The sequence below is a fragment of the Lissotriton vulgaris genome, chromosome 8, assembly GCF_964263255.1.
Source record: "Lissotriton vulgaris chromosome 8, aLisVul1.2, whole genome shotgun sequence".
NCBI lineage: Eukaryota > Metazoa > Chordata > Amphibia > Caudata > Salamandridae > Lissotriton > Lissotriton vulgaris.
In genome coordinates this window covers 627,097,185-627,116,407 of record NC_141696.1, presented here as the reverse complement: position 1 = coordinate 627,116,407, position 19,223 = coordinate 627,097,185, and the positions used below count along the sequence as shown (strand labels likewise).

General features: G+C 48.3%; 1 protein-coding gene across 1 annotated transcript in view; it reads right to left on the bottom strand.

Annotated features, from left to right (window-relative positions):
• Positions 1-19,223, bottom strand: part of EIF2S3 (eukaryotic translation initiation factor 2 subunit gamma) — a 438,788-nt gene that overhangs the window by 187,261 nt on the left and 232,304 nt on the right. Inside the window, exon 9 of the mRNA XM_086936140.1 lies at positions 10,774-10,918. Coding sequence (XP_086792266.1) covers positions 10,774-10,918 — 145 coding nt within the window. The remainder of the gene's footprint in view (positions 1-10,773; positions 10,919-19,223) is intronic.

The window sequence follows — 19,223 nt, the reverse complement described above, 5'->3', positions numbered from 1 at the left end:
TGTGCCAGCCAGTGTACCACATGGGTGCCGTTGCCCATGACATGCATACATTGCATGAATTGATGCATTGGCGGCTCCTCAGAGAGATCGCCCCAGGCATTCGCTAGTGTTCTCACCAGGGAGGCATGAGTCAGAAATTGACCAGCTGGTAAGCCTGTGTCCGCTGCAAGCTCAGCAAAGGTGAGTAATGTTCCGTCGGCATAGAGGTCCCCTAATGTCTCCACTCCCGCCTGCGTCCATCTCCCCTGCATGGCCTCCGTTACTATTCCATCTCCTCTGGGAGTGCCCAGTAAGGGGAGCACTGGGGCGTACGGCTTTAAGCATCGCAGGAAGCACTTGTGCACCACCGTTGTGTGGGGCGCGGGCCTTTAGCCAGGGGGTGGAACAACGTGCAAATTTATGTGTGTGTCCAGTGATTGGTATCCGTGGCAGTGTTTACCAAGTTTTTGCCAATTAGCCATCTCGATACCCACTGCAATTGTGCTGCCAGATAGTACAATTCCAGAATGGGGACCGCCAGGCCCCCGCCTCAGTGGTCATATACATCTTCGCCAGCGCTACACGGGGTCTACCCGTGTTCCAGATTAGGTCGCGAAGTAGGGTTCCCAAGTCACGGAACACTTTGGTAGGGACGTAGTTCGGGATGTTGGCATAGTAGTACAATAGTCGTGGAAGGACTATCATTTTCGTTAGCGCCACTCGTCTTGGCACATTCAGGGGAAGGGTTTTCCAGAAAGCCACCTGTGTGCGCAATGAGGAGATCGCTCTCGTCAGGTTCCCATCCAGTACGTCCGACGGGTTCCTATATATGTATATTCCCAGATATCGGAACGTCGTGGGATACCAATAGAGTCTCTCGCCCCCGAATCTAATTTTGCATGCAGGTGTTTCCGGGCTAAATGACTAGGCGCCCGACTTGGTCCAGTTGACTCGTAAGCCTGACATGTCCTCAAAGGTCTGGAATATTGCAGCCAGAGATCTCGGGATGTTGGTCAAATCCTTGACGTATAGAAGCAGGTCGTCTGCATAGAGCGAGACTGCATGTATACCATCCGCCATCGGGATTCCCCACTCCTCCCCTCGTGCTCGCAATATCGTGGCCAGAGGCTCCATAGCTATAGAAAACAACAGTGGGGACAGGGGGCAGCCCTGTCTGGTGCCTCTTCGCACTCGAAAGGCATCCGAAAGGAGTCTGCCCGTTCGTACAGTTTAACCATATCTGTGTAACCGTCCCCTAAGTCGTATTTTCCCATCACTGCTGCTAGATATGGCCACTCCACCAAGTCAAAGGCCTTTTTGAGGTCCAGTACTAGGCACCCCGACCGTGGCCATTGGCGAGTAGCGCATTTCTGTATGCGAAACAGTCTGCGTATATTATGTGAGGTGCTATGTGTGGGAACAAAGCCGCTTTGGTCTTGGTGTACCAACCCTGGAACCAAGGGGGCCAGCCTCTGGGCTAAGGTGGAGGCAAGTATTTTGTAATCCGTATTTAAGAGCGCCAACGGGCGATAGGAGCCCATGTGTGTAGCGTCTTTGCCAGACTTGAGGACGGAGATAAGGTTAGCTTTGTCCAGTGTGGGAGGAAGGGAGGTGTCCTCCGTGGCCGCTGCATATACTTTTAGTAATGCAGGAATAAGGACGTCTGAGCAGGCCTTGTAAAACTAGGCGGGTATCCCGCCCGGGCCGTGGGATTTGCCGTAAGACAAGTTAATAACAAGCATTGGAAATGCAATAGGTCTCGCAGCATTAGAGTTAGTGCTTTTAGAATTGTTTATGGGTTTTTTTTGTAAATCTTTAGCATTTTTGTTTCCTGTAGCCAATGCTAAAGAATTACAAATAAAAAAAGCCATAAACAATTCTAAAAGCTCTAACTCAAATGCTCCGAGACCTATTGCACTGTGTGAGGGTGAGGGGTTGAGGGTGAGTGAGGCTGAGGGTGGGTGAGGGTGAGTGAGGGTGAGTGAGGGTGAGTGAGGGTGGTTGAGAGTGAGGGCGAGGGAGGGCGAGTGAGGGTGAGTGAGGGTGAGGGTGAGTGAGGGTGAGTGAGGGTGAGTGTGAGTTAGGGTGAGGGGTTGAGGGTGGGTGAGGGTGAGGGGTTGAGGGTGAGTGAGGATGAGTGAGGGTGAGTGAGGGTGAGTGAGGGTGAGTGAGGGGTTGAGGGTGAGTGAGGGGTTGAGGGTGAGTGAGGGTGAGTGAGGGTGAGTGAGGGTGAGTGAGGGTGAGGGGGTGAGTGCCTAGTACCAATATTCCGCCACAGTTTGCCCGAGGTATCGGCAGACGCTGTAGGTAATAATTATAAAATAGCCTGCTTTCGGGTGTTCAGAAAGGGGGGGGGGATTTTGCAATCGGGTATAGCAAAGAGATGGCGGGGATGTAAAGGGCTTGACTGGAACTATGCCAATAGTATGCTACACGTTAAACGCGCTGCTGTCAGACGCTGAAGGTAACGAAAATAGGGTGCATTCAGGTGTTTAGGGGGGGTTGTGTAAATAGAGCATAGCAAAGCGGTGGCAGGGAAGGCAAAGATGGATATGTAGAAGAATCCTAGGACTACTGCAAGACAATCACTGGCAAAACTAAACTGTCTCGGCTGCCAAATGCTCGAGTACAACTCGGAAATCAGTTTTTTTTTTTAAACACATGCAGTGCCTGAGCGTTACAATCACTGGCAAAGCTAAACCGTCTCGGCTGCCAAATGCTCGAGTACAACTCGGAAATCAGTTTTTTTTTTAAACACATGCAGTGCCTGAGCATGTCACCACTGAGGGTGCATGGGGAGGGGGGAGGAGGGAGGAGAAATGCGTCTCGGCCGGAGCAGGGGGCGTAGCAGGGAGAGCGGGCTGTGAAATGCACTTCACACGGCCGGCCGGTCGTGAAACTGAAAGCATGGCCGGCCGGCCGTGAAAGCCTTTGATGCCGCAGGGGGTGGAGCGGCACCAGCTGGGAGAGTAGGGGTGGGGGGGGGGGGGGGGGGGGGGTTATTTTACCCAACATAAATCACTATCTGAGTGAATAATGCGTTTAAAAAATGTATAAACATACAACGTAAAATGGTTTAAGCATGGATACCTTTTCTCGAAGTTTACCAAAGCAATGCAAGTTAAAAAGCACAGTCTGAACCGGTGACTCCTCACATACTTTGTAAATAACCCTAGTGTGCTTTTTTAACGTGTCTAACATGCCTGCCACTTCTAGGTACATCTAGCAGTAGCCTTACGTCGCTTTCCGGCGGACATGACCTCTGAAGGAGTGTTCTTCGCTGGAGCCAAACACTTTACTTCCCGTAACCCACAGATCCCTGGGGAAATAATTGTCAGCGACGGAGAATGACGCTGGGCATTCTGCCATATGTCTGCTCTGCTGGTATCTCCCTTGGATCAAGGGTAAAGTGGAGAAAGCAAAGTACTTGGCTCGAAACACCAAGGGCGTCTCTCGCATACAAGGGTGTAGGCATGTCTCAGGACGAACTGACGAAGCATTTAGCATTAGTAATTTTACCAAGCCAATCACTCTCGAATGCACCACAAGTTCAGGCCAGAACCCCTTCACTGCTATGATGTGTAAACAAACCGTGGCGTTTAATGAACACTAAGCCCTTTCCAACTCACCGGCTCCTGGCGCTTTGTCTGGATGTCCACTACATACAGGCAGGTCAAAGTGCCGGCACTTATTTAATTTGGAAGGGAGAGTACTTGCACGTTTCATCACGGATGTAATACGTATAATGTTTAACTACTGTACAGAATTTAACGGCAAACCCGTCACAAAGGTACAAAACAAAAACCTGCAAAGGTACAAAGCAGGTACCTACAAGAGCGAGAAAGCAGTGAACGTCTGGTAGTCGAGTTAAGACTACCAGCCTGTGTATGCGTCGACGTTTAAGTGCACCGGACGCCAACTTGTGACCACAGTTTCGGGCACCGGCACTCCCCCGTACACAAATTAAGCACTGCCAGTACTCAATAGCAGCCAGGGACAGTAAGAACCTGCAGTTTTATTGTTCAATTTCAATCACTGCGTATGGGTTAAGTAACGGGGTAGTTTTTTATCGCTGGGTGGTCCTTATACCGGGAAAGTACTCAATCTGCAGTGGGTAATACAGATCAGTAAGTATCAGTCCGTGGGCGACGCGTTGTGTACAGCCCGGCAGTAATATATGCAATGGGCTACACAGCCCAACAATCTCTATTGTTGACTAAATCAACTGGGCTGTAAAGTGTGTACGAAAGAGCAGGGAATATGTACATCAATCAGATACCAACAATCACAAATCTCTGATGCCGAGAAAAGTCTGTGGGTAATAATTGCATAAAGAAGGACATCGAGTATTCCCTTTCTGTAAAATACTCCAAGCACTGTCAGATCTAACTGCTGCTACATTGAGGAGAAGAACCGGTCTGCATCACATCGCCACTATCAAAACTCAAGAATATCTATCTTACGATGTCGTATTTCAGCGGGGGTAACAGTCTGCAGGCATCAAAGAATAACGAGGGGGGTGGGGACGAAGTTTCCCTGTTTCCGTCTTTCGCGTGTTGCAGCAAAGACAGGAAAGGCATCCAAACAGGAAAGGCATTTAACACCAGCGTGTCATGATCTGAAGTCTATAAGGGAGTATGGGTTATGCTGTGGACGGCAGGAAGGGCTGTGCCCGCGGCCAGCCACCGCCGCCTAGTATTCCCTGCCCAGTCTACCTCCTACGCTATGCGTAGAGCGATATCTCGCCTAAAATACTGGGGCAAGACAGGAGGTAATTAAGCTGCTCAGCGCGCTGAAATATGCAGTTTTACCAAGTCCTTCTGTGAATAAGCAGCCCTTTTCCTACATAGCGGCACCCTGGTTTCTCCGCAATATGCAGTAAGAAGGGTCGTTGTGGACGCAGATGTTTCTATAGCAATGCATTTATCAACAGCGGGGTAGAGACATGACCTGTCCGGAGCGGGGGAGAGGGTGTTAAGCAGCAGGGCTGCCTGATAGAGTGGAGAGCGGGCGGGCAGAGAGAGTGAGGGGGCGGAGCGGGGGTGTGGGAGGAGTGCGGGAACAGACGGGAGGGGAGGAGAGTAGGAGGAGGAGTAGGGGAGGCACGGCCTAGCGGCCGTGCAATCAAGAAGTGAGGGGGCGGGAGAGTAGGCAAGGCAGGCGGCTGGGGCTTGTGCACGCGCTTTTAAGCTCAATGCGCATGCGCATTGAGCTTAAATTTCTCGTGCACTGCAAGGAATCGCCACGATTCCTTGCAGTGTGGATAAAGAGCGGATAAGTGCCAATACTCTCGCCTTGCTCGATGCGCATGCGCATCGACAGGCGAGACCTAAAAATGGCTGCGCGGAGCTCCTCAGATGTGATCGGTGCCCCGAGGTCATCCTGTTGTGCAGCAGTCAACTGTGGCAGTTGTAAGTCGGAGAGGTATTCTACTATATCTGCGCGGGGGACTCACAGATGGGAGTTATATAGCAATTGGTAGTGTCTTGTGAAAGCTTCATGTATTTTTTTCTGTGTATAGGCCACCCCACCCTCATCAGTGTTGATCGCTGACACCGGCTGCGCACGATCCTCCTGGTTGATGAGCCAAGCTAGTAATTTGCCCGGTTTGTCGCTGAGGTGATGTGTGCGTGCTGAGTGGGCTGCGTAATTAAGGTTACGAAGTCGATCCATCAGCCGCGTGTGTTCCGCACGTGCCGTCAGTAGAGCGCAGTCAGCGTCATTAATTGCATCCTGCTCCCGTTGGAGCAGATCAGACTCCACGTGTGTCAAGTCGCTCTCTAGTTGTTTCCGCATGTGTCCTTGTGTGCCTAAGCAGTGTCCTCGGATTACGACCTTGAAGGCATCCCACTATCTGGGGGGAGGATGCCGTGCCTGCATTTTCCTCGAAATACTGCGCTGTTTGCGTGAGGACGGAGTGTCGGAATGCTGCATCTTGCAGCAGGGCCGGTTGGAGCCTCCAGGTGGGGATGGGAGGGTGTGGGAGTTCCCATGCTATATCTAATATGTGTGGATTGTGGTCAGAGTGGGTGCGGCCCATGTATCGTGTGTCGGTGGCAAGGGGCAGCAGGTCAGTTGATACCATGTATCTAACTAGCCGCACGTGCAGGTCATGTGCTCCCGAGTAGTATGAATATACCTTAGCAGTGGGATTGTGAGTGCGCCATGCGTCATGTAGGCCCCATTGCGTGGCCCAGGTAGTTAACGCTTTCATGGCCCCGTGTCCAGGCGTGCCGTGTTGAGGTGGGGAAGAGCGATCTAGCTGTGCATCCAGGATGCAGTTATAATCGCCCCCTAAGATCCACGGGACGCCATGCCAAGGTGCCAATGTCAGTGAGAGCCGTGCAAAGAAACCTCCTTGCTCAGTGTTTGGAGAATATAAGGAGCCTAGTACCACTGGCTGCCCATCCAGCCTGCCCTGAATCACCACGAACCTACCATCAGGGTCGACATGTGTTTGTGACACAGTCAGAGGGGTCCCAGGCTGAACCCATAGCAGTGTTCCGCGGGCAAATGAAGAGTATTCTATGGCATATAGTTGCCCACGCCACCTGCGGTGTAATGTGCGTAGTTCAGTTTTGTTCAGATGTGTCTCTTGTAAGAGTGCAAAATGTATCCGGTGTCGTTTTAGATAGGAGTATATTTGATATCTACATGATGGCGTGTGCATGCCTCTGACATTCCAGGTACAATTTTTTATCTCAGCCATGTCTGTTGCCTAGGTGTTTCCTATTCCCCCCCCCGTCCGCCCCCGGCCCGCCCCACGCAGCCCCCCACATCTCCCCCTGTCCCACATACAAACATAGGTGTAGTGTCACAAGCAAGTAGTCCTCATTAATGCAACTTGGGTATAAACACATTAACACAACAGACCAGGATAGGTCTAAACAGTAAATAATACCAAAAGGTCGGTTGCGGAACATGCTGCCGTCTAAAGTCTCAAAAGAGACAATAAATCTTACAGTTCTAGGGGGTGTTAGGCGTTAAGCGCAAGACTGATAATCAATGATATCAGGTATACAGGGGGGTGTTTCATTCCCCACCCCGGGCTACAGTGAAGAGGTCACAGCCCGCAGGCAGGTCCGAGGGCATCCTGGACGAGTTCTATAGAAGTGAGTCCACCCGGTGCAAGGCTTCAAAGGAAGGGTCGTGCGGGGGCACATGTCTCTGGCAGATCCATGCCTCTGATAGCCAGAATCCAGCTGGCGTGGGTGGGGGGAGATTGGCAGGAGTAAGGTGCAGCAGCAGTGTTCAATGTAATGGATTGTTACTCACTGCGTCTCGTTGTCGCCATCTTCCTGTGTCAAAGGCGTCCCGCATCGGTCATCGGCCCATCTCACCCACACTGAAGCAAGCACTGTACATGCAGGGGAGACAACGCCTGCCATATAGCCATAGGGGGGACCTTGTTGCTCTTGTCAGTTGAGTAAATCTGCTGACTGTTGCGTGACATCGGGTGGGTCCGTAGATAACGGAGTCTGATATTCCGTAGATGGCTTCATCATCGCTCGGGAACGCACTCGGGCTGGCGTTGAGGGCAAAGGACGGCGTCGGGGAGCTACTGATCTCCGTAACTTTGCGGAGTGCATCTTGTTGTTCCTGTAAGACCAGTTCTGTAGTTGGGGAATGAGAAATCACCTCCTGTATTTGATGGGGCTTGGGCGATTTGCGTCTGGGGCATCGTCGCGCCCCACGGGACCGCAATATATTAACTGTCCCCTGCGTCCGCCGGGGCGCCTCGCTCACACCACCGTCCAGCCAAGCCTCAACTTCCTCTGGGCAAGTGAAGAAGTGTGTCTTGTCTTGCGCCACCACTCTCAATTTGGCGGGGAAGAGTAGTGAGTACTTGAGATCCGCCTGACGCAGTCGCCGTTTAACATCCAGGAAGGAGTGTCTCTGTCGTTGCACTTGGACTATATAGTCAGGGAAGAACATTATTTTGGCGTTCTCAATTTGGATTGTGTCGAGTTTCCTTGCTTCCCGTAAAATTGCATCTCGGTCTCTAATTAAGGACGCGGAGGAGCAGTGGCCTGGAATTGAATCCCGATGGAAGTGGTCTTGTAGGTACGCGGTGTGCTCGTTTCACCACGAAATGTGGTGACAGCGTACCTTCTGGGAGAATAGCTCTCAGCCACTCTTCTACACGTTGCGTGGGGTCTGCCCCTTCCCATTTCTCCGGCACACCTACAAGTCTGATGTTGTTTCTTCGTGCCTGTCCCTCCGCGTCCTCAGCACGATCCTCTTGAAACTCAACCCTATTCAGGAGATCTTGGATGTGTTTGTCCGCTTGGTGCACCCGGGGTCCCAAGTCTGCCACCGTTCCCTCCAGTGATTTGGTGCGGTCCGCCAATTTTTTGTGGTCGGCTCTGAGGTGGTTGAGATCAATCGCCACACTGTCGATTTTAGTCTCTAGTGAGGTACGAGTCTGTTGGAGGGACTCTTCCAGGCATTCCATAACAGCCAGCACATGGTCTAGTTTCGTCGTCACTTGGTCAGTATTCATTTTTGTGGATGATTTGCCCAATTTCCCCTTCGCCAATGCACCTCCAGTGCCAGTGCGCGTCTTCACGCCCCCAGACATGGGCAAGATGGTGGGCAACAGCAGCCTTCGCAGCTTAGCAGGTTCGAACTGTCGGGGAACGCTTCGGCTTGTAGGCTAGGCAGTTGGGTTAATAGGATTCGAGCACTGTGAGCTGCAGTAAGGACAGTCAGTGTGTCGGGCGTGGGCGCCGTCAGTTCACTTCTCCCCCAGCACTTCACGGGGGTGATGAGCAGCGGGTGCAGTCGATCGGGCAAGGATCACTAGATAGGGTAGCCAGTTAGGGTGTGTAGTTGGTGTTGTGAAGTCCCCGCGTGTCGGTGCGGCGTTTGGCGCGCTCCACTAGGATCCCCTTAACTCCGCCGCCTCGGCGGAGCCAGCACCGGTTGTAGAGTACGCGACCCCTGCCACTCCTGGGCGGGCGGGGAGTGGCCTGTGCTCTCCCATCCCCCTCCTTACCCTCCAGTCGTTGTCCGCCGCGATGGGGTCTCCGAGATCGCCAATCCGGGGGTCCCTTCACGTGATCGGCGGCAGGTTCCTGGCGTGTCTTGGTACTGGCGCGCCCGGATCGCGGTTCGGTTTCCCAGTGACCCGCTGTCAGGGGTGCTAGCGGCTCGTGCTGCAAGGATCCGTCGCTGGTTCCTGTCTCTGCGTAGGATCCCCAGGTATATCAGGTGCAGTCTCCGTGTCTAAGTTGTTTGAGTCCAGCTACGATGCAGTGGTGGTCGGTTGTGCCCCCCACAGCGGACCTTTGTGAATGGCGCCCTCGCGGCGTACCTCGCAGCTCGGTTCTCGGGAAGGTCTCGTGTCCGCTCGTCGTCTACATTGTACAGTGTGGCCGGGTGGACTGTGTCTCTCCCTCAAGCACGTCTCGCCGTCCCAGCCCGTTCTCGCCACCAGGTGTTCAGAGCTCCGTTCTTCCCCGGCCTCCACTCGGGTCCTACGCAGGGGTGGGTGCGAGTGGGTTTTGTGGGTCGCTGTGCCTCAGGGTCGCGGGGGTGCAGGAACTGCCTATCAGGTTCGATTGCCGATCATCGGGCGGTTCACTTGCACACAGTGTAGGCCGCGTTATGAGGCCTAGTGATTAAGTTGAGACCACGTCCTCGCATGATCTCCTCCGCCGGATCAGCAGTGTCCGACACGGCAGCAGTCTGTCAAGCAGCGCCAGAGCGGTCCCAAAGCAGCGATCAGCTGCAAACTTGGCCTACCTGTGAAGGAGGGTTATCTGGTACTCCGCCTGCAGTTGTGGTCCATTCAGGATAAGAGGGACGGACAATCGGCCCGGGGTAGGGGAGCTCGGATCAGAGCTCTACCCTGTTGCTTCCTTCGCCATTGCGTGCCTAGCCACGCCCCCGAGTATTAAGTGGACTTTTACTTTGCTTGTGGGTGCTGCCCACATAAAGCAGATTTGGAACAGGGCCTTGCTACACGCGGTGAATGTAGGAAGCAGCCTACTGCCTTATGAAAGCTCTGCGGCCAACCACCTGCGCACATTCGAAGACCCTGGATTGGAGGGGTTGGCCGCACTTTGCAAGTTGAAACGTCTGCACGAAGATTTATATTTATTATTTCATCCGATTCATTAATGGTAAGGTCAAAAGTATTCCATTTGGTAGGCAAGTTTGGTTTGCATGTCTGTTGAGCGATTCATGGATTGTAGCCCTAATCAAGACTTGAAGATTTCAATGGTTTTAATTTGTAACCATAACTGCACTTTAATCGTGCATTGTGGTCTTTATGTAAATATAGATATGTAGGCACAATATTTTTTATCACTAGTTTTAATTACCAGGAACAAAATTCTGAAACTTCTTTAAAGTTACAGCAATGACTCGACATTGATGTGGAGTTCTATTTATTGTGCCATACTCTGCGTAAGTCTTAACTGGTCACTCTCCTTATTAGCGAGACAATCACCCAAAGGTAGTTAACATGATTATCAGCTGTAGTGCACACCAGTACCCAAGAAAGATACTGCCCAGTATCCACTGACTTCCCAAGGACCACAAAAAAAAGTCTCACAACCATAAACTCTCCTTTGAAAGGCAAATCGATAACGAACACAGATCTTGCAACATTCCCCCTTGGGTTAGCACAAACACCTTACCATTTCCGGCACCAAGACCATATGCCTAATTCATCAGCGCCATCATCGTCCTTCCTCAGGAGTATGAAAAACTCTTACAATGCCAATTCCCAAAAAGACTAATCAGGATGGGGAAGCGAAAATAATTTATTTAGACATTGACTCTTACCAATGAGGCCTCCAGGAGCAGCATATTGCAGATCATTATGCTCAGCAAAAAGGGAGACAATTTTGGAGAAAATTGGCTTGCACATGAGTTTTCCCTCACTGTCCTTCGAAACAATGCCAGGCCGAACCTCCAACTCTTGACCAACCTAAAGAAAGAGGATCTGTTAGTAGAGCACTCCTTTAAACTAAAAAAGAATGTTGATTTTGAAAAAAGATTTTTTTAGAAAGATTGTTTGCATGTTTCACTCTTCGCTTTACAGATGTCCTGTCACGTACTGAATCCAGGGTGCATAATCCTTTAAAAGTATAATCTATTCTCTATTAAGGGCAACTCCAGATTTCTCAGCAAAGTTAAAGGTTTTATTTTTTTTTTCATTTTAAAAATGTTTATTTTCAAGTCCGAAAGCAATATCATAAAACAAATTAATGTTATTTAGAAGTGTGAGATAAAAACGAAAAATATGTAAGTATCAAATCTCTACCCTATGGCCTCATGCTTATTTAGTTCACCAATTCGATTGGAAGCAGAGGCTAGGCCTCACTTTTGCCATCCCTTCTTTGTATGGAAGGCAGAGGAGTCAAATTGTTCCAACTAAGAGCAACAGCTGAACCAATTCTAATATTACACTATCCGAATCAATTCACATAATTTCTGAGACAGATAACAGGTGAGACAGTGCTTATAATTTCAAAGAATGGTGGGAAGAGCATTTAAAACAAGCACTGGCGTTGCCAATAGGTCTCGCAGTAGGAAAGTTGGAGCTATTACAATTGCAAATAACAATGCTTTTTAATTTTGTTTTCATTTTAAAAACATAAAGGGCTTTGTTATTTGCAATTGTAATAGCTCCAACTTTCCTACTGCGAGACCTATTGGCAACGGCAGTGCTTGTTTTAGTTCAAAACATTTATGTTGCCACTGACACATTCACATCACTTTAAGTTTTTTTTCCCAGAGAATTTGAGGTTTTTTTTTTTTTAACAAAAACAGATATTTTTATCACACTTACTAAAACGTTACATTAAGCTTTGTGTGTGTGTTAGTGTTATTTGCAAGATTCCAGCAGATGCGTTTTTGGTAGCTCTTTGTATTCACCCGAGCTAAACCTTTATCATTTGTAATGCTTCTAAAGCTGACCGCGTTTTTTTAAATGTAATATTCTTTCAGTGTTTGCTCCTTTTAAAAAATTTTTGTATTTTACTTTCCCTTGTAAACGCCTTTCTTGTTAATCAAGACACTCTTTTAATGAGAGTACACATCGCTCAGAATGAGGTATCCCATGAACAGTAAAGTAGTTGTCATAGAGAGTCTTCCCCTTCATAGTATTAACTAGAGCTGTTTTGAACTAGACTTCAAAACAGATTCTATGGCCTTGACGAGTATTCGATGGGCGGTCACCAATGTTTTTTATGTGCGCGACTAAGATCTTCATCCATAGTGAGCATGTTGGTTAGCAAGTTTTATTTCAGCTTATGACGTGAGAAGAGCTTTCTAGGAGGCAAGTGTCGTAGCAGGTTATTATTTTAAATGGAAAATAGGGCATGGATAGACAAACAGCTTTTAATTTACTGTGCAATATGGATTCCTTTTAGAAAGTCTATGCCGGAGTATGCTTGCCTCTCGAGCATCGCCAGTGTTGTTAAACAGAGCTGCCGTAAGTTGGCAGATGGTTGGCTTCTTGCTGAAAGCTCTTGAAGGGAAGAGGTGGAAACAGCTGTTCTTTTTTGACTTATCTGAATTTTCAGGAAGGCTTGTGTTTTTCCCCCTAACACTTTCTTTCAGAATAGACAAGAATGTGGGAATCCTGCATGCGTTCCGGCTAATGCGTGGACGTATCCCCTGCTGTGAGCGGTGCTCACTTCCCCGGTGTCCCGTGACCGGAAGCTGGGCACAGGGCCTGTTGTGTCTTTATGGAGCGCTAGATCATAGACAAGCGTATAACAGTGGAAGCTTTGTGCTTGGCTTTATTGCCCTTTACTGATAACTGTGCTCCAAACCCGTGTACCTGTAAAAGATGTAGTGTCACGTAGAGGAAGCTAAAAGACTAAGGGTGCGTTTATGTGTAAAGATACAAACATATTCCGGCAAATAAAATCAAAATTACAATCTGTTGTGACAGTAGCATATGGCGAGACAACTATTTACTTTTTAAGAAACAACGGATCGCTCAGTTTTACATATAAATGATTCATCCAACATTTTTGTTAACTGATGTATCACGTTAACCAGAGAGCAGTCACCAGGAAGAGGCGTGAGGTGGGCCGAGTGGAGCATGGAGTGGAGGGGGTGAGAATACTGGGTAAGTTGAGGGCGAGAGAGGAGGAGCATGGGTCAACGGGAGTCGGCTTGATAGAGGGCAGAAGGGGACTGAAGAGTATGAGAGGAAAACATGGGCAGAATGCAGGAAAAAGCGAGGTGTAGCAAGAGAGTGAGTTTGTTTAGGGGAAAAAAGGAAATAGGTTTGGCAGGACAGAGGAGAGTAAGACATTAAAAAACAAGGCAGAGAAGGGGAGGGGGGAGGAGAAATCCGACACAGCGGGCATGGGAGGGGGCCGAGCGGCAATGAGGGTGTGAAGCAGCAGGGGCCTGGGGGAAGCTGGCTGGGGAGGGGGAGGAGAAATGAACTGATGTCCGTGAGGTGTGGGAGGAGTGCCTGATGCCGGATGGGGGCGGGAGAGCCTGGGAATGCGAGGCAATGAGGGTGTGAAGCAGCAGGGGCCTGGGGGAAGCTGGCTGGGGAGGGGGAGGAGAAATGAACTGATGTCCGTGAGGTGTGGGAGGAGTGCCTGATGCCGGATGGGGGCGGGAGAGCCTGGGAATGCGAGAGGCTGGGCTTGCATGCGATGCGCGTGCATGTTTGCTCACGTGATACACGTGAACTGCAAGAAAACCGCGGGGCTGAAAGCCCTTTGGTTTGACTTGTGTTTTGCCGACATGAATTCTCGCTCCGCTCGATGCGCTTGCGCGCATCGATAGGTCGCGAGACCTAAAAACATACAAGCAGGTAAAAGAACGTAAGCAAGATCGGGGTGTCTTAAAAGTGCAAGGCTTGAACTGAACCAATCTGGATTTTTCGTATTTAGCCTCAAATTCTCGCATTATTGCAAATATTCTTTTTAATACAGTAAACTGCTTTCTGGATATTTCCAGCTACACAAAACCAAGCATTTCATCTGGTTGTACATGCATCTTTAATGTACAGATGTTTATAAGCTTAAGTGCGAACAGCAACCCCCAATGGTCTCACTGTCACAGATTTGTATTCAAGAAAAAAAAGTTCTTATTAACAGTTCTGAAAAGGGTATTTGTTTCTCTTCACTAAATTCGTAACATTAGATAATCTCTTCCCTTGCAAACTATCGGAAATAATTTCCTCTAATTATACAAACACAAAGACAACATAAAGGCAACTTGTTTTATCTTTCTTAATATTCTAATAAAACAACTCTATCCATAAAAACCACACCAGAAACAGAAAAATGCGATTAAAAACATGGAGCAGCATTGCTAGCAAAATCCTTAATTTTCTCTCCGTGCAAGAGAAAACAAGCATTGGCACAGACAACTGATCTCATCTTTGAGACCTATTGGCTCTGCCACAACCTTCAATTCATGATGTACAGCATGAAAAAAGGGAAGGGGGTGGGAGGCCCAATGACGTAGGTGCCCTTTTTTTATTATTATTTACCCACCTTTGATGGATAGGTAAATGGAGAAGAAAATAATTTAAATGAAGTAGCATGAAAGCATTTATTTGGAACCTGGAAGGACGAGCAGCAATTTACTGTCCAGCACTCCCAAAACAAGCATTTACAATGCAATGGTTTTGCCTTTGTTAAAGTTAGAGCTATTGGCATTGCTCTTGACATTATTTTTATTTGTTTTTTTTAAACATAAATAAATGGCATTGTCATTTACAATGCCAATAGCTTAATCTCTCGCAAATGACACACACAAAAACCCACAGAGAGCCCCCCCCACACACACACATACCCCCCCCCCACACACATACCCACACAGAGCCCCCCCACACACACCCACACAGAGCCACACCCACCCAGAGCCCCACACACACCCACATACCCAGAGCCACACACACACCCACACACCCAGAGCCACACACACCCAGAGCCACACACCCAGAGTCACACACACCCACACACACACCCAGAGCCACACACACCCAGAACAACCAAGGTCAGCCTCTTGTGCTAAAGAAATGGCCAGGAAGGACACAATTTCAGATTCTCGCGTTTGAAACTCATTTACAGAGGTCCCATTTGCTGTGTTTACTTATCATGTCTTCACCTTCTGTTTTGTGACAAGCAAGTGGCAGATTAAATGATTATTAATGGTCCTTCTTAACTTTAATCAGTCTGGCGCCAGCACGCTCAAGCTGGTACAGTTGGTACTTCACTACACTCCTGTCATCACATGCTAGATCAACCAGGTACAAAGGAAATCTATTACTAGAAGTTAAAACACTTGCTAAAAGGCAGTCTTCACATGCTTAATTCTAAAGATGCTTCCCACTATGATCAGAAGGGGCACGTGCCTGCAAAAATGCAGAGGTTTAGGCAGAACTGCATCACAACCATATTACACGAACAGATGGAGAGTACGGGTGGCACTGAATGCTTCATGTTATTCCTTATTAGGAGAGCCTGCAACAGGATGTGCCACCCTTCTTCGTATATATAGTAACCTACTGCATCCAAAAAACTTCATGTTGAGGGTCACAGTTTTCGGGAGACTGCACCTTACGGTCGTAAAATGTATAAATGGACTAAGTACACACAAAACCTTCATATACAATGAATGACTGCACCAGGTAGGGCTTTTGACATCCTGAAAATTAAACTCAATTTAAGTAGTCTGTATCACAAAATGTGCACGTGTCACCTTTTCTCATTAAGTATGTGTTCTATGAATCAAAAGCACGCCAAAGAAGCCATTCTAGGGAAATCAAGATATGTATTTTCAAAGGAATGTAAATATTGTTCATATGTTGCCTTCACAGATACGTTCCAAGGGTCTACCCAAGTGGCTCACGACACAATAAGACACCTCATTTTGTACCTTTAATCGCCTGAAGAGAAAGTTACACAGGAGGTGATGAGGTTTGGTTACTATACTGTATAAAACATGAACTCTGGTATAATGAGGTAACGGAGGACCATTAAGTTGCATAACCGTCAATTCGTCCTCGTCTGGGTGGTATCATCTGCTTTTCAATTATATTCGCCGTCCTAAAAGTGAACTTTTTCTCGTGAACGCCAATAGGAAAAAGATTTTAGCAAATCTGTCAAATGTAAAAAATGGCTTATGCTTCATTTAAACTATTAGGGCCACCCTGTTAATTAAAAACTTTACCCTCATTCACGAACCAGCAGGTTTAGGGTTATGAAGCTGGCAAACAGTAGAAGTCACTACATTGCCTAGAAGAAACAAGCTTCACTTACACACAGCACAGGCAGCTGCATTGCAAGCTTCACTTACATACAGTCAACACAGGCAGCAGTAGTGCAAGATTAACTTACACACACAGGCGGCAGAGGCAAGAGCAGTGCAAGCATCACTTACACAACGGAGGCATAGGCAGCAGCAGTGCAAGTTTAAATAACACGTGCCGACCGGAGAGTCAGCAGCTGCAGCGTACACCTGAATTACAAACACAGAACACTTACAGCAGGAGCCAGAGAAGTGAAAGGTTACACTAAAAATCATTTGCTGCCTTGATATGATACATACACAGTAGCGACCCCTAAAACACAGATTTACCTTTATAAAGCATGCACTAGGATCACTCTGCCATCAGCGAGGAGGATAAAACTATCACCGAATGACGAACAGGAACTATTCAGAGAAGTACATTCGAATCACGTACTGTACCCGGCTCCCACGCCCAAAATGATTGGACTCAGAATGTAGGAGACATATTCAACATTGAATGCATGGAAAGCTAACTTCTGTACATAGTGCGCAGTAGTGTCTGACGTAGGCACTGTTTGAAATGTGTGCTTATATAACATTCTCTCTGAGATGCACTCCCTGTCCACAATGCATACTGAATGGATAACAAATGCTTACATTAAATGGAACATCATCCGTCTATTCGGTGTTTGTTGTAGCATAAAATAAGCACTTACTCATTGCTATATGCATAGCTGTCAAGGTTTCAGATTGCTATGTGTGACATTTCCATAATTTCAGAGTAATTATGAGTGACATTTCACCGACTATGAGTGACACTTTTTCTCACGGTAAAAATCAAGCAGATAAAATGAGGGAAACAAATATCTGAAATTGCACCAATTTGAGAAACGTGACTGCGCGAGCAAAAAGAAATTTTCATAGCATAGCAAGTCAGTGCAACAGTAGATCTTGACTAACACACTCTTCCTGTACTGGGCAACGTAGGTCTGAGACTGGCCAGATTCACCAAAGCACAGTAAGTAACTGTATGTGTTAGAATCTGACACACTGTAGAACCAGCACCCACTGACTGCAGGCAGCTACCTGATCATGGTCTGCCAAAAAGGAATTTGCGAATTAACACACACGCACGCACGAAAAGTCCAGAGCCGGCAGATTTGTGAGAGAGTCGAGGGATGACGGAGAAGGCAGCCCGGCGGGGTGCAACAGCAGCATAAGGAGTCTGGAGGACTCACAGGCGCTTTCCAAATTAATATAATTTGAACAACCTGCTCAGCTCAAGAGCCACAGAGTTTGCTGGGAACTGTATACTAGGGTGCTTGGACGTTCGTTCCGAGCTTCGCTCCCCTACAGCAACTTTACTTGATTGATCCTACTTACAACAGGAAAAAAATAACATTTTCACAGAAACAGTACCCTTCAGAGAAAGCAGTGCAATGGCAGTTTCTGCTAACACCTTGCAAAACGTAGGTTCAGAGAAGACATTCGCAAGCCTCGAAGATAATTAACACTTCCTTGTTTTGGAAGTTAGTCATCACACTGCGTTTCAGTTGATAAATTAGGAACACGCACTGGAAGCACTTCTTTTCAGCTGTAACACGCCCTCTGGTAGTCAGTGCCCACATCTGACTCTACCAGGCGGCCCCGCCCACGACAACATGGTTTCTCTGCATGATTTAAAACTACGGACTGCTGGTGTGCACTGTAGAGGCTGAGGCAGGCTGCAGCGGAGGATGAACCACTCCAGCGGCCAGGTTCACTCTGCTGCCTGTGTGGGTTCGACTCGGGTTATTAAATTTCCCCCAAAGGTGCGAGCGCCAAAACTTTTCTCTGGAACTGTGCTGACTGCACCTCAGGTGGCAGACGGGAGGACCCGACCCGCCTTAAAGTTGTATGCGAAATCCCGAGGTGCGTGCAGAAAAAAACAAACACTCACCTGGACAGCTTCATAAAACCCTCCGACTGCCCAGGGTTCTCATTGTCTAGGGGAAAGCACTACCCTGAAGACAAACCATCACATTATCGAGGACCTTACAACTGTATAGGAGACAAGGACTATCCACGGTCCACAACTCTGCCGTTGGTCAGTGAGCATGCACCCTCCACTATCCATAAAAGTAAGATTAAGGGAGGCACCTTCCACTATTGAAACTCCTACCACTGTGCACATGACAGGAGCCACCTACTGTTAAGATTATCCTTCCACTGTCCACGGTGTATGTACCTCTGACTAACCAGGAGCAAACCAATGTCCATGGGAGAGGCACCTTCTACCTCCCAGGAAACTACCACTCCTAAATGACAAGCACCTCTCACTATAGGAAGCCATCACTCCTATCGTTGAAGAATCTGCTGGTCTCAAAAAGCATTGCCTTTCCGCTCTGGACCTTCTCACTCATATGTGCCAAGAGCAAAGAGGGACATTTTGAGACAGAAAAATTCAGGACGGCGTGGCATATTATCCACCTGCTTACACTATATAAATTCACAACAAAATACAATGAAAAATTGCAGACTGGACCCAAGTTATAATAAATCTATATAACGCATTTCAAACCGATAGCCCTCTCTGTAAAATGTCGATCGTTTCAAACACGTCCTAAGGAGCGAAGGGCCACCCTTATTCCTGGACCCTCAAACCCTTCCACTGCCCAAGGTCCCCAAAATACCACCGAATGCCCTGAGCCTTAAAAAGTTTCCATGAGCCAAAACAAATAGCGTCGGGAGGGAGCTACCACTGTTGCAGGGTGTGACTCACCTTGGCAGCTTCATTCACTACCTGCTGCTGCTGAGGGAAATGTCAGCTCTGGGTGTGCGTGTCATACCGGCAGGACAATGTCCACATAAACTCAAAGCTCCGCCATTCCGCAGACCGAACCAATCACAGCTGCCCTTCCTACAAGTCACCGTTCAATCGTCTGTGCGACCTTACTTCCGCCTTATCCTACTCATTGTTGATTGGTTCAAATGTAGTTCTTGGGAGTGTGCCTGTTTCGACAGAAATTGGAACCATC